The sequence below is a fragment of the Lagopus leucura genome, unplaced genomic scaffold (assembly GCF_019238085.1).
Source record: "Lagopus leucura isolate 7727_CA_CO unplaced genomic scaffold, USGS_WTPT01 Super-Scaffold_100008, whole genome shotgun sequence".
In the NCBI taxonomy this organism is placed as follows: domain Eukaryota; kingdom Metazoa; phylum Chordata; class Aves; order Galliformes; family Phasianidae; genus Lagopus; species Lagopus leucura.
The window spans coordinates 13,976,556-14,004,341 of record NW_024962265.1 but is presented as its reverse complement, the minus strand read 5'-3'; the positions used below and the strand labels follow the sequence as shown (position 1 = coordinate 14,004,341).

Sequence of the window (27,786 nt, the reverse complement as noted above, 5' to 3'; positions counted from 1 at the left end):
AGCGAGCTTGTTTTTTGAAAGAAAGAACTCCATCCACCAGCATGGACAGATGCTGAGGAAGGTGGGGTTGTGTAGCCTGAAAAATATGTTACAAGGGATCTAATCGGTGTCTTCCACAACTGAGGCAGGGTTACCAAGTCAAACTCTTCTCAGAGCAAAATGACTAGAAGCAATTACCACACATTGCATGAGCTGAAATTTCAACTCATAATAATGGGAAAAATTCTTTACCATCCCGGTTTTTAAGCTCTAAGATCGCCAAGAGAGACTGAAGAATATCCATTCTTAGACACCTTAAAACCTCAACAGGACAAAATCATCTTTGCAGGCAGCTCTACTTGGAACAGCAGGATGAACCAAATGGCTTCTATGTGTTCCTTCCTACTGAAATCACTCAGTAATATGAACTTACTACACATTAACTCAATAGCTAAAGGCTGCTCAGCTATTTTCCCGATCAGGCATTAAAGGTATACATTATACCTATAATATCATTTCTAACTCTCTTGAGATTCATCCGAAACAAAGAACTGGCACAAAACTCTTAAATCAGTCCTTTGCTGCTGCAGGAAACCACAACACACCCCATCAAATCAGTTAGGCCCTTCCTTGCATTATGCTCCAAAATCATCCTCTTCCAGAGGTTAGAAACTGCCTTCTCACTTCAAGCCTATATTTACTGCCAGTGGCAATAAATCCTAATTTTGTTTCAACGTCATTAGCAAAGTGAAACCTTTGGCACCAAGGTCTACAGCAAGAATAAGAAAAAAGGCAAGATTAATTATTCTTTCCAGTACAGTACCTCTCTCTCAACCTTCTGTCACGTCATCTTGGTTAGACCTTTACTTATCTTACGGTTCTTGAGCAATGCCATCTACTCAAAAACTAAAACTCAATTAAAAAATGTTTCATGTGAACGAGGATCCATACTTGGGTGGAATGCAGATAAATGAAAACTTCAATTTCTCCTCAGCCTAACAAAAGCAGTTATTTTCTCACAGAGTAGTGTCTGGTTTGTCTACAGCTTCATTTTCCTTTGTCAAATCAATGCATTATAACCTATTTATCCCATTTTACTTAATCCAATTACTCTTCATACTTTTAATTAATTTTCCTTTGTTATCTTGCAGTGCTCCTTCTCTATTTAACTGTTATTTTAACCTATTTTTTAATTGTAATCTCTTGAAAAAAAAAGAAGAAATTTTGCTCTATATTTCTACACCACATAGTACAGCACTGCCTTGCTCCACAAATGAGCTTTTAAACACAACAGTAATACAAGTCAGCTTTATCAGGCTAGAGGCTAGCCATCACAAAATTGCCCAATTTCTCATCATTTACCGAAACATTTCTATGTTTTCCTGTATTCACATGCTAATAGTAACACTTGCTGCTAGTGGATAAAATGTTTTCTGTTTCCAGAACTTACTATGATTCCACTTACTGGCTTGGGGGAGAAAAAAAAGCACCCTGTCAAGACTTCCAGTAAGTGACAAACCAAGCATTGCTAATTATTTCCCTTCCCTTCCCCCTTCCCTTCCCTTCCCTTCCCTTCCCTTCCCTTCCCTTCCCTTCCCTTCCCTCCTTTCCTTTTCTAACACTACCAGGTATGTAAAATATAATATATGGAGAAAGATAGAGAAGTCAAATATTCAAATGCATGGAATCAGAGAAGAGGAAAAAAAAGTCCTATCATTACCGTGTGAACAACGAACAATGAGATCACTGTGCCATCACCTTATCCATAAAATGAATTCTGTTTTACACAGAGATTGTTTTTAAACACAATTTTCATCACTCATGCTCATTCAGCAAATGGAAGTATGCACAAGATTTGTTTAGAACAATCTTTGGGTTTCTATGCTAAAAATATCAAATGGTATTATATTCCTTGAGTTTTCTCATGTAGGCAAAAGTAACTCACTTATGGCATTTTTAGATAAGTACTCTACTATTTCAGTATAGTCTACGAATACGAACTGTCAATATGCACTACAGAAATGCATAGAATAACTTTGATTTTGGGCTTCTCTGTTAAATAAACATTTTTATATTTTGATAATCTCTGTACTGCTTGTAGACTATAGTGTCTAAACAAACTCATCTTGGCTTCTCACCCAGAAAGTTTTAATGAACTGGTTGTCTGGTGAATACTTACTGTTTCTTATTAGATCAGGTTACATGGAAATCAGAATGAAATATTTCTTCTGCTAAAATAAGACAGTTGTGTAAAAATCCAAGTGAGGCTGAAGCTCTCTAATCAGAAGCCTTGTTAAGATCTCCAGAGAAAACCAGTCTTCTTGGCAACTTTAACATACACCCTGCAACTGGGCTTTTGCTTTAAAATGTCAACTTGAGCAAAAGTTTACATTTGAGAATTTCCATGACAGATATCTGGAGAACTTAAGGGCACACAAGAATTTGAACTGAAGTATTCTGATCAAGTGGCAATTGCAGGGTAATACAAAACCAAATCTCCCCACAGGTCCATTTAAAAACAGCAACCTTGAATGGAAACTGCATCTAGAGCTGACAGCTCAGGTGATGGAAGACGGCTGCCCTCACAGCGTGCAAGACCGATGACATACTGTTCTGCAAAATATTCTGCTTCAGACAAGTGAGGGCTGTGTGAAACCGACAAGAGGAAAAACATCTCCTAAATGAAATTTCTGTAAGAGTTTATTGACACAAAGAAAAGGTCTTCCCACCTAAGGACATTCACTTCCAAATTCTTAGTGATGAACGCAAGATTTCATTTGTAAGAGCAAAGCAAAAGGCAAAGAGAAGACAGAGACCTACAAAAATGCAAAGCAGCAGCAGAATTCACTGATCAGGTGTCTGACTTATGTGAGAAGCAGTAATTCTATTTCCACTTTTAAGGCAGCTGCAAAAATCTTTGCAAGAAATGCTCAGACAATGTTTCCTTTCTTTCAGGCAGAAATCCAGACCAGAGATAATTTATATATATGTTCCCATATTTTTACCCATACGAATGTCAGTTGGGTCACTTCCTTAGATATGACCTATAATACTCAGATGTAAGTGCCCCCAGGTTACTGAATGGACTAGGATCAGGCAATTTAGCTTCTCACTCACCTACTATCAGTTTAATCCCCCTTTTTTTAAGGTGACACAGAACTATATTCATCAGCAGATGACTTGGTGACCAGCAGGATGATGCTGCCTTTGTTCTGTTCATTCATACTCAAAATATCTGCATGTAGGAAATCTGGGTTTCTTTCCTGTCTGCTTACCCATCAATTACAATCTGAATGCCGTTGTTTTGTCATAAGCCACCTTTTGTGTTTTGAAGTGTTCCACACCATTATAAAAATTAAAAGCAGCTGGATGGCAACTGATTAGTCACACTGGGCAGTCAAATCATGACCAGCTGACAAAAACAAAGTTTAGAAGTTGGCAAAATGTAGGATGTAAAACAATTCCTCCAAGGCCTGCTATTATCTGATATAAAGAAATATTTACTAAGATACAACCTCCATTCTTATCTGTTCAGAATATTTCCCATGCCGGTATAGAGGAAGTTAACCGACACACCAGCATGCTAAAATTCCTCTATTCATCTGAAATCTTGCTTGTGCTTCTGCCTGCTTTTCCCTACTGATTGCTCCCTTTGTCTTCATTCTTCCTGGCTTTTTATTCATTTGCTAGAGAGAGATGTGCAATCTCTCTCTTTTTCATTTTTTCCAAGTTAATGCCTTTTTGCTTCTTTCACTTTCTTTCACAACACATTTTACATTGGCCTTTTAGTTCCTATCCTGTTCCTCAGTGTTGCCAATTCTAAGAATTTCAGATTGAAACCTGTTTGAATGTATGTCTCTTAGCTCCATCCCCAGTTCAGAACCTAGTTATTGCATCAAATATCTCAGATTATCAAGGTGTTGTAAGAAGTGCATAATATTTGACATAAGGGAGTGCACTAGAGAGACCAGTAAATCATATTACTATATTTGAGAATTTACTAGTTCAGATTTAGTAGACAGTCACACATATTCTTAATTTAAATAACTCATCATAAAATAAAACACCGCAATGTCAAACTCTGGGGTTATAAAATGAAGATGAGCTCTGGTAACTATGGTATGCTCAAACACCATCACTGAGCTGTAATGAAAGGGCAACATCTAAACATTTTCTCACAGAGAATTTAAAATCTCAACTTCATTTATTAAAGAGTGTCCTACACCACCATCAAAGCTGCCTGTGACCGTCTGCCAGCACATTAGGAACTTCCTTCCAGAAGGAAAAAACTGGACCAAAAAAAGAGCAAGCATTCCACCGGTGCACATTAGTGGAAAGGAAAAGAAGAGAAATCAGAACATCAGATTCTATATTGGGATAAAACCAATTATTTAGGAGAGAACTGCCTGCAAAATTACCCCATTCAAAGCAACATGTCGCATAGCGTCATTCCTAAAGGTCGGCCGCATTACCGGAACGTCTGCCTCCCCACTGGAAGGGCCACAGTATGCTAAGTGCTGCACAAACACTGAACAACTGAATGACCTCTCCCAGAAAGCTGGCAAAGCAAACACGAAGCAAAAAGAAGAGGGAAAAAAAAGCAACCAACAAATGGATGCTGACAGATGGGGAGAGAGAAGATGCTGAGAAAGGAGCTCTCGTCACCGCCATGCAGTGATGTTGGCACATCAACACCATGATGCTCACGTAGTTCTGGCTTTATGAGGGTTGTTGATTTTATTATTTAAGAATTTGCTTCAGAAGAAAATTTGAATTGTGGGGGAAAACAAAATCAAAGGGAAATTAAAGGTGAAAAGCTCTCAACAGATTACATGGGTAAAACGGGCTGGGGAAATACAAGGTTGGCACAGCAAGGAAAGAAGCATCAATTTTCCCGAGTAGCCAACTGTTCAGCTGCCCAGCTTGTCTGCCTGACAGCAGTGTCCTTTGCTTCAAGGAGCAGAGGGAAAGCAGAAAAAGGCACATTTGCAAGCAACTCAGGGGATGTAGACAGCTGTTCTGCCCACTGGGACACAGCTCACCAACACAGCCTGTGTGTGGCCTCTGCTGGACCCAGTGCTCTTCTTTAACCCAGGCACAGGGGAGCCAAGTGGCTGGGAAGGAGTGAGCAGCAATTCTCACTGCCTGAGCAACAATTTAGCAGGAATACTTCTGAGAGAAGCCAAAAGCTTTGGCTTTGAATGCTAAAGATCTGGGCATCTCCTGAACACTGACATGCTGCTTCTCCTTCAGACCGGTTACTGCCCCTCACAGACTCAGTAATGTTCTCTCCAGACACAAACCTTACACCAGCTGCTTTTCATTCAGGCCCTTATCTTGTGCTGGCACTCAGCAATCCTAGTGATGCCACAGCCTGCATTTGATGGGAATAACTACTGAGCTGGGGGTTGTCAACATTTATTATAGGTATAAAGAGACTGGAATAAATCAGAGGCAGAAGTGTATGATACAAATACAACTTCTGGAAAGAATGAATACTAAAAAGGATGTTAGCTTTTGCTAACTGTACTTTCATATGGAGGGGCATTAGAAAAGAAAAAAAAAAACAAACATATAAATAGATGGCAAAAAATCTTAAGAAATACTTACCTGGCAGATCTGTCTACATAGGTACCATATTCAAAAATTTCGAAGCATTCAAAGTATATCAAATAGTAGTGTGCATACAGCAAACAATTGTGCCCTGTACCATTAGATACCATGCCTCTCTCCATTGTTCTTCACAAATACTTGCAGGGAAGCAATGGAGGAAGCCTCCCTCCAAGGGAACACAACACAAACACATGAACTACTGTGCAATTCACAGAAAAAAAAGTTTACTTTGCTGGTCAAGCAACAAAAGATTACTATTATTTGATACATTCCCTTTTGCTGGCTAATACCAGCAGGAGGATTAGAAATCAAGCCTTCCTTATTGCTCCTGGGAAAGATGCCACCTTATTGATGGGATCAGGTTTCCTAAGCAAAGGTCCTACTCTCCCAAAAAAAGCAATGGTCAAGAATGGTGGCCTTTGAAGACTAAAGGGTCATATGCCTTGGACAGTGATAGATAAATGCTTACTCTAATGTCTTCTCACCATTCAGTAACACAATTTTTCAGTCTTTACAAAAAGCTGGTAAAATCACCCAAGGTATATATGGGTCTATAAAGATATATATATATCTATACCATCAGTATCAGTGTATAATGTTCCCAATTTCCTTGATGAAGAAAGAGTGATGCTACTAACAGTTTAATGTTGCATAGACATACAGTAGTAACAAAGATTCCAGCATTTAACATATTTAACATATATACTGTAAATAAATTTTCTTTGCAAACATAAAACACCCTTATTAGTATCAGTAATATGTAAGAAATTAATGCTCTGCATATTTGTTTCTATCATAAATTGCAAAAATAAAGCAAAGTCGACTTATTTCAAAACTGCCATGTCATCCTTTCTCTTCCCAGAAATAGTTCACACACCATTTATCATCTTTAAGCCAAAATTTCCCATCTTTTTCTAGAATCTCTAGAGTTGCCCAGACACAGGAAAAGATTTTAGATCCACAACAAATCGACGGGCAGTCTGCTGTTACAAGTGAAAAACACAGTGCCACAATGAAGTTGCAGCAGATTCAGTGCCACATATTGGTGTTCTGCTTTTTAAGGGCAGAAACTAATGCAAGCACGATGGTTTGCTCCCATTCTCCCCATTTCACTCCTCTTTTATCATAGCATCCCTAATTTCACACAGGGAAAGAATTCCCTTATGGAGTGGTGATTGCCTGGCCATTTCCTTCCACAAATACAGGTGTCACTGCACTTAGATACTCAGTAGAGCACAAGCAAGATTATACCAGGCAGCAATCTATTTTTTTTAAGTTTCATGACAACGTGAAATACCTGCTTGTCTGTATAAATTGCTATATGCAAAATTTTAAACACTGAAAATAGTCAATAGCCTGAATTTTCCAGAAAGCTAACTGATATGCCCATTTTGGCAAGCTATGTCATATAGCTTTACTCAATCATTAATTAGTCTAATGAACACTAAAACCCCTCTAGATAGGATGAAGTTGTGACTCAGAGCAACAGATGTGATTGTGATCTGCAGTCCCCAGGGAGTGCCTGTGACAGTGATGTGGCAGTCAGCCTGAGGAGCAGCGCCATGGAGAAAGGAATTTCTGCCATGAAGGAAAAGAATTAGTCCTTGAATGGCAGTTAATTTGTTCCAGACAAAGTATTTTGCTGTTATGAAAGGAAAATGCCTTTTATGAAACCAGAATAAATCCCCAAGCAAGTAAATTATTTTAACTCTATAGAAAACATCCAGTTTAGAAAGAAGCATAATAGTTGCTAATGCACTCTTCATAACTATATTTAGATACAAGATAAAGTAATAAGCTAATGCTGAGAATCTAAGACATACTAACACCAATGAAAACGTTAACATACACATCTTAAATTTACTTTGAGTGCTTCTGTACATTACGGTCTACCACGCAGCAGGCATGGGATAGCTGTAAGGTTATGTTGTTAGCAAAAACCAAAGTTGTCTTGCGGAAAAGTCAAGGTGCAGACCAGCTCTGATGGTGGAAGAGAAGACAAAGTACAGGCCTCGGAGCTGCCCAGCTGGTGGCAGCGGCTCAGCAGCAGGCCTCGTATGCTGCCTGGGCACTGCCCTGCATGCTGAAGCTTGCGCAGGTCCAGAGCTTTACTGCAGCTGACCACAACTTCCAAGCTACAGACTAGCACAAACAAGCCTCACGGCTGAGGTTGTGATGCTCCAAACTATGAAATCTTGTCACTGTGTGAAGACTGGTACACCCTATAAACGCACCACAGGAAGCTACAACGTGTCATTTAATGAAAGACAGTAAATTGCTAGCCTGAATTAGAAAATGTGCTCCTAACTTCTTGCAGGCGTAGGTGCCAGAGTGGCTAGTTGAGAAAGAACAGAGGTGCTCCAAGAGCATCTTCTCTTCTCTCTTACACAGCCATTCGCTCCACTGTATTCTCACAAGACAGTGTAGAAACAAGAGCTCAAGAATTGCCAAACTTAGAGCTGTTTGGTTACTGCTCGTAAGGCAAGAAAGTAAACACGGCTCATGTTCTGCTGAGAGGAAGGCAAGTGAGCTAAGTTTCTAACCAAGGAATTAATTTCTCTTTCCAGTACATTTTGAAGCACTGTCCATCTCTGTTAATGTGTCTTTCTCCTATTTCTTTTTTCATTCTTGCTTCTAAAATTTATTCCCCCTCTGGTATTCTACAGTGTCCTTGCCACATCAATTGTTTCCAGTAGAATTTTACTATTTTACATTTTACTATTAAGGCAGCTAAGATTTCCAATACTGGTCAGTAGTCCACCAACTCAAACTGCTAACCTATATCTATCATAACCATCTGGTTAATAAGCATTTCTGCATTGAAGAGTTTCCACAGTTGGTGGCATCACGCACAGCCAAGTCAGTAAAAGACACTGCAGTTGCCCAAACACAACTGAGGACAGCAAAAACTTTTGTGGAGATGCTCAAAGAAGAGGCAATCAGACCAGACATTTTAGAGAGGGACTCTTTTCTCAGGTGACAAGCAATAGGATGTGAGGAAATTGTCTCAATTGGCAGCAGGGGAGATCTAGATGGGACATTAAGAAGAATTTCTTCACAGACAGGGAGGTAAAGAATTAGAACAGGCTGCCCAGAGAAGTGGTAGAGTTCCCATCCCTGCAGGTATTTAAGAGGCATGTAAATACAGCACCAAGGGACATGGTTTAGTGATGGGACTCGTTAGGTCGGCTTGACGATCTTTAAGGTCTTTTCCAACCTCAGTGATTTTATAAAACCACGTGAGAATTTGTTTACACTGTCTTCTAGCTAGTTTAAATTAACAAATGTAATAAATCAACAAACAGTGAGATCCAGATGCCTGTGGAGATCTCACCAGTATCTTGCAGAGTCTGTGTTCCAGATCTCAGTACAATCATATTATATACACGTTACTGCAAGGACAGCCTGTTTCTGCCTCTGTTCAGAACTCAAGCTCACTTTTCACAGTGTGACAAGAATCCAAATGAAAAATAGTTCTTTGCTGTAAGACACAAGCACTTAAAGTAGGACTGTATATCCTGGAAAATACAATGAGCTAAGACTTGCTAATTTTACATAATCAAATCTCCAATAAAGCAAATAAGACAGAAAAAAGAAATGTGATGTATTCGATAATTTTAAAATCATAAATGCTTAAACGTGATGATTATTTCTCAACTGTCATGTGGAGCAGTATGAAAAGAAAGAATGGAAAGTGACTCAGAATGAGTGCGTTTGCCTTAAAGCTGTCCTATCTCATGAATTAGTCAGTCTCCTTATATGCATTAGAAGAAACACCAGTCTGCATCCTGTCATTTATTTACATCATAAACAGATGGCATATATTATAACCTGCAACAAAAAAATGTAAATTCGGTTCTTGAAAGTTAAAATTGAGGTGGCTGTTGAAAAATCTAGGATTTTTGGAATGTGAAATTGAAAGTGCCGTCACCATCAAACAGACCACAAACTTTTCACTTTTGTGAGAACCCTTTTCTTCTGTTCCTCTGTGCAAATGGAAAGGGGCTGCTGATGCTGCATAGCACTACGATTTCATTCAGTTCTTTGCATAGAAATCAGCCCACCATTTATGTGCTCTTCTTTTCCGTTACAAGACATAGAGAATAATTAAAACTTCTCTGTAGGATTCATAAAATTCATCTGACAACTTAGCCTCACAGATTTTTCTGTTGTCCAAACTGTGTGTAAGGCACGCTCTTGGAAGAGTACAATATACAAGTGACTGCTGAAAGGAAATAAAATATCAAAAACAATTTTGCGCTTTCTGAAAAAGTTCAAAAAACATCAACTGAAGTGTTTTTACCTCCCATGGTTGTTAGCCATGCTAAGCAGTCCCACACAGGTCCCCTGTCACCCAGAGTGGTTTGGACCCAAGTTGCACCCCAATGCATTTCCCTCCAGCTCTGCTAACCATGATCTTTGAAGAAACTACTGGACATAGAGACAAGAAGCACTTATTCTTTTCGTTTCTGTGCCCTAACCCTCTGGTTGTGCTGGCATCCTTGTTCCCATCCTGAGCCCCTATCATTAACATTGTCTCCGTTACCCCTCGTTTTCCTCACTGGCTTTGCACATAGCTCTCTTCCTCACTGTACCAGTGAATCAAGAGTCACTTCAGTGATTTCTTATTTTTCTTTCAATTTGGTGACTGTACTCCATACCACATCATCTGCATGGGCAATTTTGATCACAGCAATCTTTGTTTTGTAGGCTGCTCACAATAACCAAGCCTTGATTAGCCTTTAGATGTTACCTATTTTTTGCTCTACTTTACGATCCACTTCTGGACTATTTTCACTTACAGTAACCTCTTGCACTAAGCAGAAGCTTTCTATATATACAAATATTCTGTCTCTCAACCTCTGCTGTATAAAGCATTTTGAGTAGCCTGATGTGGTTTAACTTTTATTGACAGACTCCATAGAATCCAATTTACAGAGCTGGTTTCTATGCCCTTAAAGTAAAGGTGAATAAACAGATTTAAAGGGCATCATATCTCTCCCTCTGCATTTGAATGGGATTGGTAATATGTTTCACTGAGGTTTTCGTGTTGCTGTATAGAGCAGCATCTAATCAGGTGACCTTTTCCAGTCTAATTTTGTGTCTTCTCAATAGGCACTCTATCATGAGCTTTGAATTCTTTTCCATGTGTTATTCCTTTTTTTCTGTGTAAGTAGACACCTTGTTATTGCTAAGAATATATTTGAGTAATACACATCCCTTAGGTTTTCACACATGACAGAATGTACAACATAAACACAATTCCCTTGCTATACCTTACGGAAAAATGAATTGAAGCGGTCACTTATTGATATCTGATTTCCTCGTCTAAAAACCAAAGAATGGCCCTCACTAGAGGTAACAGAAGCATAAGAGTTCAACAAAATCACACCCACTAAACATTAAAACTATGGAAAAAGTGAATTTTTACAAGAGAAACTGTTGAGACAGAAGTGTGCTCCAGAAGCTATTATGATAAATAACATGTTTTTAAAAAAACACCACAAAACAAACAAAAAACCCAACCCTACAGCATTACTATTTAGGGAACCTTCTCCAGCAAGCATTTATGAATGATTTACAGAAAGCATCGCCACTCTGAGTTCATTTCATTGCTTGGCTGTACATGTGAACAGCATGAATTAGATGCATTTAACTGACTTATCAGTAGCAACACCACATCCATACTAAATGTAAAGCCAAGCCTTTTCAGTTCACATAATTGCTAATAACCCAAGCCATATGTTCCAACAAAGTCTTTGCTCCCTCCCATGCAGTTCGCATATTTCCTTCTTTATGGTCCTGCAGTGAAGTTAATACTGACTTTGTGACATGAGAGTCATTACCAAGGCAACAGACAGGAATCAAACAGCGTTATGATTTCACTATAGGCAAAAGGAAGAGATGAAGCCAAAAGCAGAAAAAAAATGGGAAAAAAATATATTAAAAACGAAACCTTCAATAACGACAAAAGAAATGCTAGAAAATATAATTGTGTGTACATTTCTTCTTCAAATAAGTACTTGGTTTTCAAATCGTCTCCATAGTGAAAATCCTTTAAACGCTGTTTCATAACCTAGAGAACCATAGGAACAGATTTTTATCACCTATCATTTTAAAAAAATTACATTAAGGCAAAACAACAACGAAAAGTAGCATTAGCAGGATTGTTCATTGTTCTTCAAGATTTTAATAACAGCTTCTCAAAATTCTGGCTAGCTTCCCTCTGAAGACCACATTAATTTTTATGAAAAGACGGTGAGGTGGAGGGGGCGAAGTGTTCTTGTGCACAGAGTCCCTGTTGAAACTACATTTTATTAAAAAGAAAACATTCTTCTAGATAATAACCCAAGGCAGTAGTCAAAAGGGAATGGGAATAAGGAAAAGATTTCCCACTGTAGCTCACTGAGTTAAAGGTTCAGCTTTGGAAGAGAAATAAACAGGTGTAAAGCATCAGAGATATCAGCCAAAAATATAATTTCAAGATCTACGAAGTGGAAAAAAAATGCAGTGTTTCAAAAAAGACTGAGAATCTACATTTAAGTGCCCATTGTAGGACCTCACATCAGTACCCTAAACCTGCTTCCTCTGCATTCTTTGTTATTTGTTTTTAAACCTAAGAAAAAATATAATGCAAATAAACATCAGTCTCAAGATTAAGTGCTTGGTAGTCTAATATTTATTTATATTTCAGTTTGTTTAGGTTTCTTTTTGCTTTTACAATAGATACGTAGGTTAAGAGAATTATTGGGAGAGATACGGGATATAGAAATTTAACTTAAGGAAAATGCTCTTTGATCTGACCCTTGTTTTCTGTAGTATGCATACTAATTCAAACACCAGAAAACTAAACCTCATCTCTAATATAACAATAGAGAATGTACCAGTTTGAGCAATTAGAAAGGATGAGCTTCCTGCTTGCTTAAGAGACATTTTCAGCCGAACATCTCCAAGCACTAAACCATGCTCTGATAATCACTCCAGATTTTACTTCCCTTAATTTCACCCCATTACTCCCATTACACAATACTTTGAACTATTTGCCCGATCTTTCTGATACTCATCCCTTCAAAAGTTTTATACCTGAATTACTCATCCTTTGATGTCCAATATTTCATCCCCCAAAAGATTTGGCTAGTTAAATTGACAAAACAAGCAGCATCTTCCATAAGACGAACTCTGTACAGCTTTAATCTATCTAACAACTCCATCATGATTCATCGGTCTGTTTTGCATCTTTTTTTTTTTCTTTTCTTCAAACGCCTTAGAGCTGCAATTTTTCTTTTCTATTTCAAAAGGACTGAAAAAACAAAAAGCACAAGAACTGGAATGAGCAGAGAGAACCTTCTGGTGAGAGGCAGCCTTGCAGCTCTGTGTACTGCACTGCCCAAATAACCCAAGCCTCAGGTTTTTGCTTGCTGGCTTCACATTGAATTTCAAATCTATACTTACAAACTGACTCAGACCATTTTCTGACCATCACACAAGGTCAGCACAACAGGAGAAGGAAGATTCGCTTTCTGTTCAATGTTATCTTTAATTTGAAACCGAGCATAGGGTGGTTTTAGTGCTATCAACACTTCACAGTGCTTCACAGGTGTCTTTTTTTTTTTTTTTTTTTAAATAGTCTCTCACTGGTATCCTGAACAAACTCTCAGTTATTTCAGCTGATAAATTACAGTCTTTGGAGATAACACACGAAACCCTTAAGCTGCTGAGATGTATGCACAGTTGTACACACACAGCATGGGGTGCTGCTGGCCATCTGCAACAAGCACTCAAAAATACCCAAGAAAAGTATTTTACTATTTTACTAAACAGGCACAGAAAATGATACATACATTTCAGCAACATCACGACAAACTATAAATGATCAAGTTTACTGAAGTGCCTTTTTTCGGAAAAGGTCCTTTCTTCCATCCCACTCTTGGAAGCCAAGCCCTCCTCTAGGTACTGAAAGCGCACCCACATTCCAGACTTAAGGGAGGAGGCATCATATACTCTTCACCCCATCTCAGCATCCTCTCCCTAAGGCAAACAGTTACTTTTATTCTCAGGCTTGCTGCAATTTTCCTTAGCTGGCTAACTTGCTATTTGTTTGCTTACTTTTTAATTCTCGGGTACAGCAATTGGCATCTTGTCATCAACACATCCATGGTTCAGGCACTGCCTATCAGGTTGCCATGGATGACATGATCAATGATGATGACAACCCCATGATGAGGTACAAGAGAAACTTCAGGACAGGAGATGGCAAAAGGGTGGGGGCTCCTTCTTGGCCTAGACCCAGGGGAGGGCCATGGGGAAGAGCTGCCTTGGCACACACGGCCTTTCCCAGCAGTTGTAAGCTGTGCCTAAGACTCCTGTAAAAACACTGTCATCAAATACTGCCTACAATTTCTGCTACCTGTTCCCATTTCTAAGTATCTTAATGCGTTCCCATTTGTGAGCATCTTAACTGCTGGCTTTTAAACTCTTCCTGTCCAATTAGCAAATTTAAGACCCCAAATATCAGGCGGCACCTCCATTTCTGAAACAGAATGTGTCCTCCTTGGTCACATCCAAAGCCACAGCTTTTCTCGTCAGGCTGCAGAATAATGTTACAGATTTAAGATGAGATTTCCACAGACCTAGTAACTTTCCAATTCAGATCTGCAAATTTACTAAGAGGAAAAAATACTACTGCACCAAAAAATAATAATGTATGTTCCAGGGCTTGGAAAACATGTAGCACTGTAGAGTCTTCATGCAATAATCCAGTGTCTGATAAAGACAAATAGGTGACTATCAGGTGTTTGGAGCTCCTTTTTTTTTTTTTTTTTTAATTTTTTTTTTTAATTTTTTGAATGTTTCTGTTATTTATAAGGAAATAATTTCAGCTGTGACAATAGTACATTGTCTATGGATAGCAAGAAAGGCTTTTTAAGTATATTAATAGTAAAAGGAGGAAAATGTGGATCTGCTGCTGAAAGAAGTGGATGCCCTGGTAACAGGGGACACTGAGAAGGTGGAGCTACTGACTATCTTCTTTGCTTCAGTCTTTTCAGTCTTTACTGCTAACACTGCTCCTTGAGAATCCCAGACCCTGGAGGTAATAGAGAGAATCTAGGGAATGGAAGACTTCCCCTTGGATCTGATCAGAGAGCATCTAGCCAAAATCAATGCACACAGATCCACGGGCCCCAATGAGATGCACCCACATGAGCTGAGGGAGCTGGCAGAGCTCTGAACAGTTCATCTTTGAAAGAACTATGTGCAGTTATATATAAAGCACCTTTCAACATGAAGAAAGGATAATATGGTAAAATGAAGGTCACTCCTTGAAAAAAAAGCAACGTTATTGCAAGTATTTATTAAAACTCAATAAAATATTTAAAGCATTATTAACTGAAAAGCAAGCAGGCCTGTAACACACAGGCTTTCTTTTGGTAAGGCCCCTTCTCTAAGGCCCAAGGGGAAGATGCAAAATTTAAAATATGAGATATGAATGAGACATTTTCTCCACAAATAATACTGAAGGGCAAAAACCTAAGCAAGTAGCAGCTTAATGCTTTAGAGCATTAACAATTAAGTCTGCCAACTGCCAAAACTTCTCAAAAGTGTCTTGACAACATTACAAAGGATGTATTTTAAAAACATTAATGTAAGTGCCCCTCACTTCAGTCAGATTTAAAGCACTGTTGGATCTCAAGAGTATTCAAAAACAACTGAGTACAGAAGTTACTGGTCATGCAAAAAAGAAGGTGACATGGCAATCTGCTTGGAAATTATTGTCACTCAGTTTAAATCTAAATGGAGACCACACTAAAAGATACTTCATTCTTTAATACATGCCATTCAACTTGCATGTAATCTTAACATTGTGTAAGCTTCTGGGATTTTACTTTTTGTTTTAAAATGCACAACCAAAAAGAACTTAATACAACCTAAAATCAAAGCTACAAATCACAAGAAAAGTCACAGAATTGCCAAGGTTGGAAAAGACCTATAAGATCATCCAGTCCAATCATCCACCTATCACCATTATTTGCCACTAAACCACGTCCCTCAGTATAAAATGTGACCTGTAGTTACATTTTTCCAGTACAACCTGTGTTTACAGATATCAACAACTGGTTTCCAATATGCAAACCAACAGTCAGTGGTCCAGCAAAGTCTCATTTCAATGACCAGTTTACTAATTTTAAATCTGGCATAAATCATAAATAAATTCATTTTTAAATTCTGAAACCCTCTATGGCTGCTGAAGCCAAAGGAGAAAAGGTTGCTACTTGTATTGTAGTTTACAAAATCCTGAATAAATAACATTTAATGAGACACTTTTTACCGATCTTCAACCCAAATACCAAGGGTTTATCAGCAGCCACTGTTCTGTGCTACCTACTCTATATTTTATTTAAAATTAAAAAAAAAAAAAAAAGCAAAAAAAAAAAAAGCATAAGAACTGGAATTCAAAGCAGAGTTTCTCTATCTTGACTTTCCCAATCCCTCAGGGTTAAATCACAGGTTGCTCCCCCAGGGCAGCTGTCCTTCTGAGGACAGGTGAATACTGCCTGATGCTCAGCAGCTGACAGGAGCCAAAGTTTACAGCTCCTCACAGGTCGGAGCCCTGTAATTGCTGCACAATAGACCCAGCTATTAAACCTGTCAGGAAATACTCTCTGATTCTATTAAACTCCTCTCCAGCATCCATTACACTTCAGAAATATCCTGGCCTCTTTCCAGCCTCGTTCCTTTCCTCTTTCTTTCTCTCATTTACATTCAGCATGGTGTTCATTCATTTCTCACATTAATTGCTTTTAACATTCTTAACTTATCTTCAAACCTTCAATTTCCAGTTGTTATACAACTTCCTCTTGTCTTCTTTTGTCTTGTCCTTTCTTTTTTACAGCTTTTCCTTGTCTCTCATTGCTTTGAGTTTTTTTCCTTCCCCATGTATTAATTTCTTCCACTTCCTATTTCTTGCCAGTTGGAAAAAGTTGCCTGTTTTTATCATCCCTTTTTTTTCTTTTCTTTTGTTCACTTGCACAGATTAAAAACCCAAAACTGGTAAAGCTCAAAAGCATCTGTGGACCAAACCCAGACATTAATATATATTTAACATGTGGATTCACTTAACTTTTAGGAGATGCATGGATTTCTTAACATTAAAAGGACATTTTGTTAAGTAGGAAAAACAGATCATGTATGCAAGCAAAAATAGGAGCCTAAATGTTAACAAAAATGCTGAAGGCCTTAAGTGCTCCTTGTTGATACATTACACCATGTTTGTGCTACAGAAAGCTTTTCCAGCACAATGTGAAAAGATAATGGCCAATGACTAAATTAACATCACATTAAGGTTACTGTTTCAGCTGAGGAACACAGTACTTTGTCTGCCTTTTATGAACTCCACTCTTCTTAAAGTTCTGCAAGAACAGAGGTATAATCAAGATGTTACAGCTATCTCATACCTCAGACGTATGGTCTTCTTTGGGGCACAGGCAGTCTGTGAGAAGACACATCAGCCAGTCCCAAAAATGCCAGTACAGGTGACAGTACCTTCAAGAAATTCTGACAAGACAATACTGAGCTGCCTCCAATTATGGCTAAATTACTGCTTAGTATTCAAGGGAACTCAGTATTGTTCCGAAAGCTTTCTTGTCCATGACAGTTTTTTTCTTTTGAGTGCAGTAAAGCTGCATAGTGTCAGGAATGTTTTCAGAAGTCAGTCTTGCTGATTTAAGAATATAGCTAAAACACTGACTGAAGTCTTTGCTTCTTTCTCCTCTACTCAAGTTTTTCACCAGATAATGTGAAATAGCCAAATCCTTCAAGCCTTGTCTTCCCCCTGCCCCCTCCCCCCCCAAATATTTTCTGCCTTTTTATTGTTATTACTATTATTATTAAAAGAAGGAACCAATGGGAAAATTGAGCTTACAGTTTTGCCATTAAATGGTCCTCTCCTCCCATATTTTAAGAACAGTCACCGTGGGCTTGAACATACCTGCATACCCCTGTTTCAGCACACTTCTGGGACACCTTATTATCAGATAGCTAACTTGCAGCACTCAGTATTTTGGAATACCATTTCTTCCCAGGGCCTTTCTCAGTACCTTGTCAGACAGATCTGTTAAACGAGGTTTGGAAGAATGAGCTTCTGTTTTCAAGAAGAGAAAATATCAGAATGACAAGAAACTGGAAAGCTAAACTATTTCAGATCTGCTTGCAGAAGTGTTAGAAATGGTTGTCTTTTACACGCAAAAGCTTTGACAAAAAGGAAACATTTTTTCTACTTCAGGCACCACCTCCAACAGTGGTATCTTGTTCTTAAGGGGGGAAAAAAAAAAAAAGAAAAAGGAATGGTCTACTGAAGGAATAGGTCACTGAGCTTTATTCTTTTAATGACTAAATTTATCATGCTAGCATTTGTTCCCATAAGAGTCACACGCTCCTTAGCCTATTTTTACTCTGTGTGTCTTTTCTAGATTCACCCCCTCAATGCAGAGGTTGCTCTGCATGCTGTTCTCACCATTTCAATAACATCTTGTCCAGGACTACAGTTCCTGGTTCCCCAAAGTTGGATGACATATGCACATACATGGCTGACACAATATGAAACTACACCAGCTTACTGCACAGCGGTGTGGCAAGAGTCTTCAAGAATTCTTACCAATGTTCTTTGAGTTCTTGTTTCACCATTCCCAAGAGAAATCCAACTATATATGGACTTTGTTACCCTCCTTGGATTCACAACCGATGAATATTTTCTGGTTAAAAACTCGATAAGGGTTTTCTGAACCCTTAAACACTGAAGAGTTGACAACTGTTGTTGTCTCTGTGTTTTGGGGTTTGTTTCTTGCTTTTTAGGATCTCTCCTGCTCCTGGGGACACTTGATGATGATTTTTAGACCTCTGAAAAACTCCTCTACACAATTTCCTACCTCTAACACCCGTACTTTTTAATTATTGTTTAACTACTTTCTTCCTTATACTTTCATTTAATTTTCCTGCTTTGTACTTTTTATCACTAACACTCATTTATTTACTGGCTTTAAAGATCCACACAAACTCACTCCTCTGAGAATTCCTTTCTAAAATACAAGATTTAACAAATCCCTTTGCATCAGAAGAAATGGAAAGTCCCAAGTTAAAAAATTAGAAGAAGCTGCGGCCCATCATGCATGCCACCAGGTTCAGTGCTCACAGTGCAGAAGTGTGCTGTGGGAATATGGACAGAGAAAGGGGCAAAGTACAGGTTGCTCAGAGCTCTACAAGGGAAAGGCAGGCAACAGCAAAACAGGATGGTAAGACCTTTCTCCTGCAGCATACAAGGAGGACATTCAGCAGCACCAGTAAGTTACAGTAAACAACAACCATCAAAACATTTTTTTACAAGCAATGGGTTTTGGTAACTGAGTTTGCCAAAACAGTGAAACCCTACAACCTCCATTTTCCTGCTGCTACAGAACAGAAATCCCAGAATGACAGAACCAAATGTTAGGGAGAGAAACGTACTCTTTAGAAAATTAATACAATCTGACAGTTCCACAAGGTACCATTTAATTACTGCATTAAAAAGCAATCATCAGACTCTATGCAAGCAAACCATTAATAGACAGATGTTTACTTGTATTTGAAAAATATCCTTTCATAGGAGAATGTTTATCTTGCATACTTGATAAATAAAAACTTTCTTATACAAGATTGTTAAAAAATAATAGATATTGCAAGTGGTTTACAAGTCAGGCATTTAACAACAGTGCCTTCACGTGTTTATTATAGGCATTTTCTTGTTTTAAAGTCAGGATTCAGAAATGTTTTATTGCAGTTCTGTCCACCTACACATCCAAAAGCAAATTAGGTCAATTCTAAACTATTTGCAAAACCTCCTACAGATGAAGTAGTTTGAGATTTTAAAACATGTTAAGTTTGAAATAAGCAGAGTCAACCTAGCAGAGTCACAAACCTTGTAAACTGTCAGGTTTTGGAACTGGCCTAGGAATACATCCCCAAAGCAGCAAGAAACAACATGCAAAAAAGACTGCCCTTGGCCAAAGGCTGCATCCATATAAACTATACTAATAGTTACATAATGTTTATTATATCAAGTTCTCTGATTGCTTCTAAATTTATTTCTACTTTTCGAATCCATAACATCTAACATCCCATGGCAATGAGATCCATCCTCTAACTATGTGTTGTATGAAAAGAATGTTTCCTTGTGTTTATTTTACTGTTAGGTAAGAACCAGAAGTCAACAAAACTGATATAAGAATTAATTACTAACCACAACCTTCCCAATTTTTGCACAGCATTAATAATTTTATATGTGTATTTCTTTTATATGTGTATATGTGCATTTCTTCTCAACTTATTTCTTTTCCCAGTTGCAGAGTTCTGACTACCGTGTTCAAATACAGGTGTCAATCTCCCCATACACAACCTGGTTTATCCATATTTAAAAAAAAAAACAATATCTACAGCTGTTTGAACTATTACAGACTGATCATGAATATCATTGTTGTTTATATATTGAATTATATTCAGCTTCAAGATCTCGAGACAATTCTCCCCAGCAAGCGTTGCTGCAAAGTATTGTAAAATTAACTCTTGTGCCACTTCCCTTGTCATTTTGTGTTATTTTCCCACAACAGTTCATTTTCACAGATTTGGGATATTAACCTTCTGAATAGTGTATAAGTACAAGCTGGTTTTTTGCTGTTTAACCTCCTTCATAAAGTTAAAAATGTCAAACAGCAAAGATCTCCAAGTAGATTCCTGTAGGATTCTACACAGGACTTTCCTCCACTGTGACATTTTCTTCTTATTCTTTGTTTCTTATCTGAAAAGTTATTAACCCAGGAGGATTATTTTCTTACTTCTGTGACCATGTGGCTTCTTGAAGAAACTGGCTGCCATGGATGAGTGTGGTTGGATCGTATGGCACAGTCCTCACATGCCCACCAACTCTCCTACCCATCAGACTTCCATCTATAGAATGCATCCAACAATCACACTGGTTCTTCTTCATTATCTTACCTTCCCTGTGTATATGTTTTTCATATTCATAAACACATCTCCTCCTTTGATTCCGTGACAGTTTTAATTTTGGTATGGTGAGAAATAAAACTTCCTGGACTGGAGCTTCAGACAGAGAAAGTTACGTTTCCAAATTCTGTTATTGTGCATTTGAAATAGTCCAGACCTATGGAGCGCACCCTGATTAGATCTAGACAATTCATTATTCATTTTAATCTGCTTTTTCTAACTCTACAGTTTGCAACAGAACACGTGAGGCATCTTAAGTAAGCTCTAGTGTGGGAATTTTCATATTTCCTCCATAATCAACACAGACACAACAAGGGTCTTTAAGATTTATCTCCTGCTACTGTTCTCATGCCCTGACCCATACTGGACCTAAAGACCCTGTTATGTTGCTTCCTCTGCTGTGCCTGAAGATTTCTTCAGAGCTCCTTCTGTGCCTTCTGATTTTTACAGATAACTTAGCAGTTGTGCATTCTTTTCTTTCTCACCCTGGGTTACAATTTCCACTTTATAATGTCACTCTTTATAAAGTCCATTTTGGACTTCCCTTCTTCACAGCTTAACAGTACTACTTGTTTTTAGGTTTTTTTTCCCCTTATAATAGAGGGTAGATATTTAATATTTAATACGGAGGCTCTCAGTCCACTAAAAGCTTTATTATTTAAGCTCTTCCTTTTAACTATTTCTTAACCAGCTTCCTCATTCAGACGTAATCTCTCCATAAAATGTTACTGCAATGTATTTTAGAATTCCTCTTAAGTAACAGAGAAATCATGATTGTTATGGCTACTCTCGAAGGGAAGCTCAGCTGTAATTTCATCTAAAAGTAGGTCTTGTGCAGTGTACATTTATCATGAGCTACTCCTCACGTGGGCTGACAGTTTATCAGGAAACACAATATATTCTTCATCTCTACATCTGCTGAGTCTTTGTACACGTAATAGAACATATGATAAGGCAAATGTTTCTTCCCTTAGCATCTTACCTTCTGTAGCACTTCACAGTAATTTTCCATTCTGTTTGCATGGTCAACAGTCTCATACTCACAGCATTTTGATTTATTTGCACACAAATGCAAGTCATAAGAGTACCTTCTTATCTATGCTTGCATAGCTTGGACTGTAAACCCCAGCATATACTAATGTCTCTCTCAGAGTAGTTTGCAATGTCATGTCTATATAAACATTTACCCTTATACTAACGTCTTGCATCACTTTGCTGAGATGCCAAATATATCAGTATACAGATTTAGAACCAGCATTCCAGCTCTCACACTCAATTTCTCATATTTCAGATTTTCTCCAGAAGGCCATCTACAACTGGTCCAATTTTTCTCCCTTTTTTTTTTCTTATCTTTTTTTTTTTAATATATTTTTAAAAGAGAAGCAAGCAGCAGATACATACATGACGGTGTTAATCCCTGACAGTTGTTGAAACATCTGCAGACCACAACCCACAATTAAGGCTCTTCGAGTTGGAGGGTATGTTAGCATTCTGCAGATCACAGGTCCAGCTTAAAAATAAAAAATAAAAAAACAAGAATACGTAATAGTTCTTAAGTGATCTCTACAAAACAATGTTCCCAGGCACAACAGGTCTTGCACCTTAGTTTCACACAAGCTTGGCCTATTTCAATTATTTTTGAACCACTTGATCAGTTCAGTTCTACTTTTCCATACTGTACTACAAATATGATTGTCATGAAGCACCAGGCAAAAACATGAAACAATTTTTGGATGCAGGGCACAGTTCTATGGATGGCAGATGTACGGTTCCCCTATACCATACAACAGACTGCACATCTGCTGAAACTGAATGTACACACACTTATCACAAAATATCTTATTTGTTTCTTTTCTTAAAGCTCCCAGTCTTTTTGTAAGGTTACTTCAAAAATGCCATTACGCACTGCTCAGAGCTGCTGGATCTTCCAGATGGAAACGTTCTCCCAGTTCCCACCAATGTTCTCTCCATTTCCATAAAATTACTGCGGGTTTTAAAGGTGTGGGAGAGATCTGTGTGGCACAGTTCTAAGGCCAGCAAAGGGAGCATAAATTAATTAAACCTTTTCCATATGCTTGGTAGCTGGTTTATGCTCAAAAAGCAGACAATACTTTCACACTGAAGAGAAAGCCAAACATTCCTGGCAAACAAAGTTTTCTTCTCTGTATCTCACGGAACTTTAAAGGGTCCTAAAAACATTTCATACAGAAAATGATATGAAATCCAGCAAAAATGTAAATTATTTTACTCCATTATTTACTTGATTTTATTTCTGCACACAGCATTGTTTGGGCCAGAATAAACTCTGGTGAAATATTCTAGGTGTTATACATTTTATCACACCTGATGTATCTCTCAGAACAACTCATATAGATGACATTATATGTAAGTCATAACAGTTGCCATAAAAACAAAAAAAAAATAAAAAGAACAAAAAACCACAGTAATGCAAGTCATAGCTGGTGGAGAAAAGAATCTTTACTTTATGGCTATAGTTTCACATTTTCATCAACACCCCCCCCTGTATAGGAAGTATTACATGCACTGATTCAAAACCAAAAGCTGTACAGGTCTGTTAGCGAAGAACGATTTGTATACATAGCTACTTGCCTGAGGAAGAGTTATTTTCATGAAAGAAAAAAAAAAAAGGATTTCTGCCACCACTTAGCTTTGCTTCTTTGTCATTAACAGCAAAATCTAGCACGATGTTTTTTCCAGCTGGTGTCCAGGTAACATTGCATGCAGACAGGACACAGCTGTACCTATTCTGCCACAAGGCCACAACACAGCCTTCAATACATCTCTAAGTAAGTCACTGATAAACAGAACCAGAGTCAAGGTAAGATATTCTCAAGCAAGATGTGTGGCACCAAAGGACTGAGTAGCCCAAGTGAGATTCCCTTGGCAGAGGGACAAGAAGAAGCAGTACTGCTGCTAGCTAGCAACTCTCCTCAGCTCCAGAACACTCACGGACTCCAAGTCAAATGGAAAACACTACTATCTCAAACTTAATTCACAACCTCAAGTCTTCATGCTCTGCATCCCACCTGAGCAGGAAGGCTTTGGGCTTAAAAGGCTTTGTCCACAACAGATTCTGCAGCATCCTTTATGAACCCACCGTGCCGAATGCCTATGAGCATCTGCTCCATGAAATGCCTCCGAAGTTCTCAATCAAGCTCAAGTCTTGAATTTTGAATCAACAGCAATGCTCACTGTAGCAGAAAAGGAGGCAAGAGTGCCATACGGAACTAATGCAAAGATTTTAACAATTTTTGATCCATCTGATATTTGATGGAAGTTACATAAAACCCTATTCATAACAAAGCATCATACAAAACAATTGAAGACATTAAAATGAACAGCTCAAAATTAAAGCAGCTGTTCCCAGACAATGGTTTGCAACTCAGAGGGATTCATGAACTCTCAGCAAAACTTAATTGCAAAAATCGGATTGTGTGCCTGCAGTTTGTGTGCCTGCAGATTGTATCCCTGCAGAAAGTCCAGGGCCACATATTAATGTCTGCCTTGACCTTTTTTGTCAGCTAAATTCAGTAAGCACTGATTTTTTTTTCATATTTCATGATGCTAATGATAATACTGTTTATACTGGAGACTTAAAAGCTTCACTACAAATCTGCATCATAGCAATGGCATAAATGAATAGGTATACACAAAATTCAAGGATTTTCTTTCATAAAATTCACAGCCTTCAGATTTACAAGCCAATAAACTGACTGATAGACATAAAAGAAATTGTTACCTCTGCATTAAAGAAGCTTTATAAACTCAGCTAAAAACCCAAACGACTTTTGACGTCTGTTTTTAAAAACAGAAAGAGCTTTATTTTTTTTCTTAAAATTATCTACCCTTATACTATTTTTGTGTTTCCCTGTCTTCAGCCCTGCTACTCATTTTTTGTTGTGCTTATATACTACAAACACCTTAAAACTACGCAACTGCAGGCAAATAAATCATAGTTGGCCACAGCAGAAAATGGTTCTAAACTGAAGGATGAAAAAAAAAACCTGAACATATTTTTACACTGAAAATACAACTTCAGGAAGCTAAAACTGTAGTTCAGTGGTTTGATAACTGCTACATTTCTTCTTATTTATTACTATGGAGGAAAATGGCACAAAACAACAAAATCAAGGGAAACAGATGATGCAAAGGATGCACCACAAAAAATAAAATCTAACATTTGGCAAATTTTGCAGTGGAAAAAATAGATATTTGACTCCATAATACTTCTCCCTTCCTGCTCGTTTTATCATTCCTGCACTTGAACTTGAGATATCACTGAGATATTTGTTTTTCTTCTACTAGCCATGAATAAAAATGAAGTCAAAAAGATGAGACCCACTAATGTCATCATTAATTTCATGAGACTAGATTTGCTCAATTTTTTTTTTATGCCGTGGCTTACATAATTACTTTAGCTGAAGTAAATTTCCTTAATGCATATGTTTACCAATGTTCACAATACGCTTTAGTAAAGGGCAGCCAAAGTGGTTCTAGCCAAAGTGCAAAATGGCAGGAATAGATAAAGAGCAATGGGAAAAAGGATACTAGGATAAGGATACAGAAGGTAACGCTGCACAAAGGATTGCTGTGCTCTAATCAGCTTTTTCTGAGCTTGGTCTAACTATTATACCTAAGCAGATATTTACCTGATAAGCAAAAGGGAAAAAACAGTACAATTTGGGAGTTTGGCCTTGTGCTCAAAAAAAAAAAAAAAAAAAAGAAGAAAACAAATGTGCTGTGCCAAAGCCATTTACAGGTTTAAATATCCATTTGTCAAGTAACCAAGGTGACAGCTTGTGGCAACAGCTTAAGACGACATAGGGTTGCTGCCACATTCTGTGTTCTTACTGTAGAAGACTGTTCCTGCAAAAGCAAGCTTAGCAAGCAAGAAGAGTTACCCATCAGTACAGCATCACTTCAGCTCACTCTACAGATAAGCTTTACAAAGCTGCTCTTATCCTAAGTCAATGCCTTCTCTTCCATCCAGACACAGCTTCCCAGAACTGCCCCAGTGTCATAAGTGGCACAAGGAAGGATGTCAGGCTGGTGATCTGGATGGCGGAAGGCTGACATGGGAACCACTCCTCTCATTTGGCTTTCCTTACAGAAAGGCAACTTCCAGCTCAGCATCTTCTGCATCGTCTGGAGAAAGTGACTCCACCTAAATCAGCGCTCGCTGAGGTTTTCTGCACAGGACTGATATTCTAAAGCAAGCATTTTCTTTCCTTTCATACTATTTTCTGAGAGCATCAACTTGGTTCATTTTTCCTTTTTTATTTACCAAATAAAAAAATACCAGAAGTAGTTTTGAGATTAAAACTGGAGTATTTATCCTGGACAAATACAAACCATTACACCTGTATACCAAGCTCTTCCCCACATTTTTATGACCCTTCCACTAACTCCAGAAGAATAACTTGCAGCACTAGAGGAAGCTCCTCACCTCAGAGTTCTCTATGTCTTCGAGTTAGCTCAAAAGGATGCTTGAACCTTTTCCTCTTTTTTCTTTTTTATGTTAGTCAACCATTGAACAAGACAAGAAAATTCTGCTAGCTTGCATCTGAGTCTGAGTCTATTTTTGATATTCCAAAGCAAATACATCCAGCGGTATAGCAAGACAATTTGCTCTAGCAGAAAACAGTAGCTTAGACACAGTCTTTTCAGTTTTAGAGATTTAAGGAAATACGAGGAGTTTTTCCATGCCTACTCAAACAGAAGGAGGTTTTTTGTTTTCTCAGGAAATAGAGATTTCAAATAAACAGTCCCTTCAAATGATCTTTTTAATCCATACAGAATTAATCAGAATAAAGATTTTTTTTTTCCTCATGTTGTTTTGACAAGAAAGTAGGGTTGGTCTTCCGGGAATCATGAAAACAAAACAGTTTTCTTTTCTGTAAAAAGAAAAAGAATACCATCTTTCCCTTAGTACCACATTCTTTGATTCAGAGCTTTGGTGATGGAAAATCTATGTGACTGAGTACTTGCACAAAGAAAGCAGCAGTTAAGAATGCCTTTGAATAGGACAAGCAGTGGCATGTGGGGAAGCAAAACAAAAAAAGGAGCGTGTTTTGGCTCTGTATGACATGTTTTGTACAGAAAAGAGAAGCCATGGTAATGAATTCCTTTCAAACCGGAGACACCGCAGCAAAGCAGGATACAGAGATCAACAGCAATTCACATGATGCCACTGGGAGAAGCGGCCACGATGACTGAAGAGAGACAATGACTGAGGAGCTGGACCACTGCCTGCCAAAACCTGAGCAGGGCAAGGGGCTGGGGAGGTTTGCCTGCTTCTTCAGTGGGAGAAAGGCTTGAGACAGAGGAAAATCAGGGCCTCGTTGTGCTTTCTCCTGGCACAATAACTGCCTTGGAAACAAAGCGGGACGTGTTAAGGCTGACTTTAGCATACCCTCAGCCTGCAATGTGGTTTGAAGCAAAAGGCTCCTTCTTTTCACCCTCCTCATCACCTAACTAATGGCAGTGCAGAGCGTTTATCAGTTTGGAACTGGAAAGCTTTTTTTTTTTTTTCTTTTAAGTTGAGGAATGACACTTAAAAGGAAATTGCAGTCAGGGAAATTTCAAGATTTATTTATTTATTTGCTGAAAAGAGCATCAAAAAAGCTGATGACTCAAGTTCCTTCCAACCTAATCAGTAACCTACTCTCAAGCTGATCCTTCCAGCTGTTACCCTATTAACACTCACGCAGATATTGCATTCTGTTTCCTGAAGAGAGCACTTCAAGCCTTACACCTTCTGCACATTTTTCTGCTAAGATGTTAGTTTAGAATGTGGTTGCATTTGTTTTGTTTTCTTCTGCTTTACCCTCTACCCCCATTTCCAAATGAACTATCCCTGTTCCTGCCACAAGCTGCTGCTTTTAAAGGTGAAAACCATGAAAAAATGAACATTATTAGAATTAGTGTAAAGAAAAAGAAAATGGAGCTCAGTGAAAATCTCAGTGGGAACTTTTGGCTACAGTCTGTTGCATGCTCACTCCTTTGTTTACTTTATTAATAGCACATTTAGTTTAGACCACCCATGGGGCCTGAATAACTCCTGTTGTTTTTTTTCTTTTTATATTCATAACATTAGCCTAAGTTGTTCATTTTAAAAAGAACACGTGCCATTTTTTTTTTTGC

At 38.1% G+C, this 27,786-nt stretch overlaps 1 protein-coding gene across 1 annotated transcript in view; it reads right to left on the bottom strand.

Moving 5' to 3' along the window:
• The window catches only part of SLC2A13 (solute carrier family 2 member 13), a 135,685-nt gene that overhangs the window by 50,790 nt on the left and 57,109 nt on the right, over positions 1 to 27,786 (bottom strand). Inside the window, exon 4 of the mRNA XM_042872662.1 lies at positions 22,024 to 22,132. Within this exon, the coding sequence (XP_042728596.1) occupies positions 22,024 to 22,132 (109 nt within the window). The remainder of the gene's footprint in view (positions 1 to 22,023; positions 22,133 to 27,786) is intronic.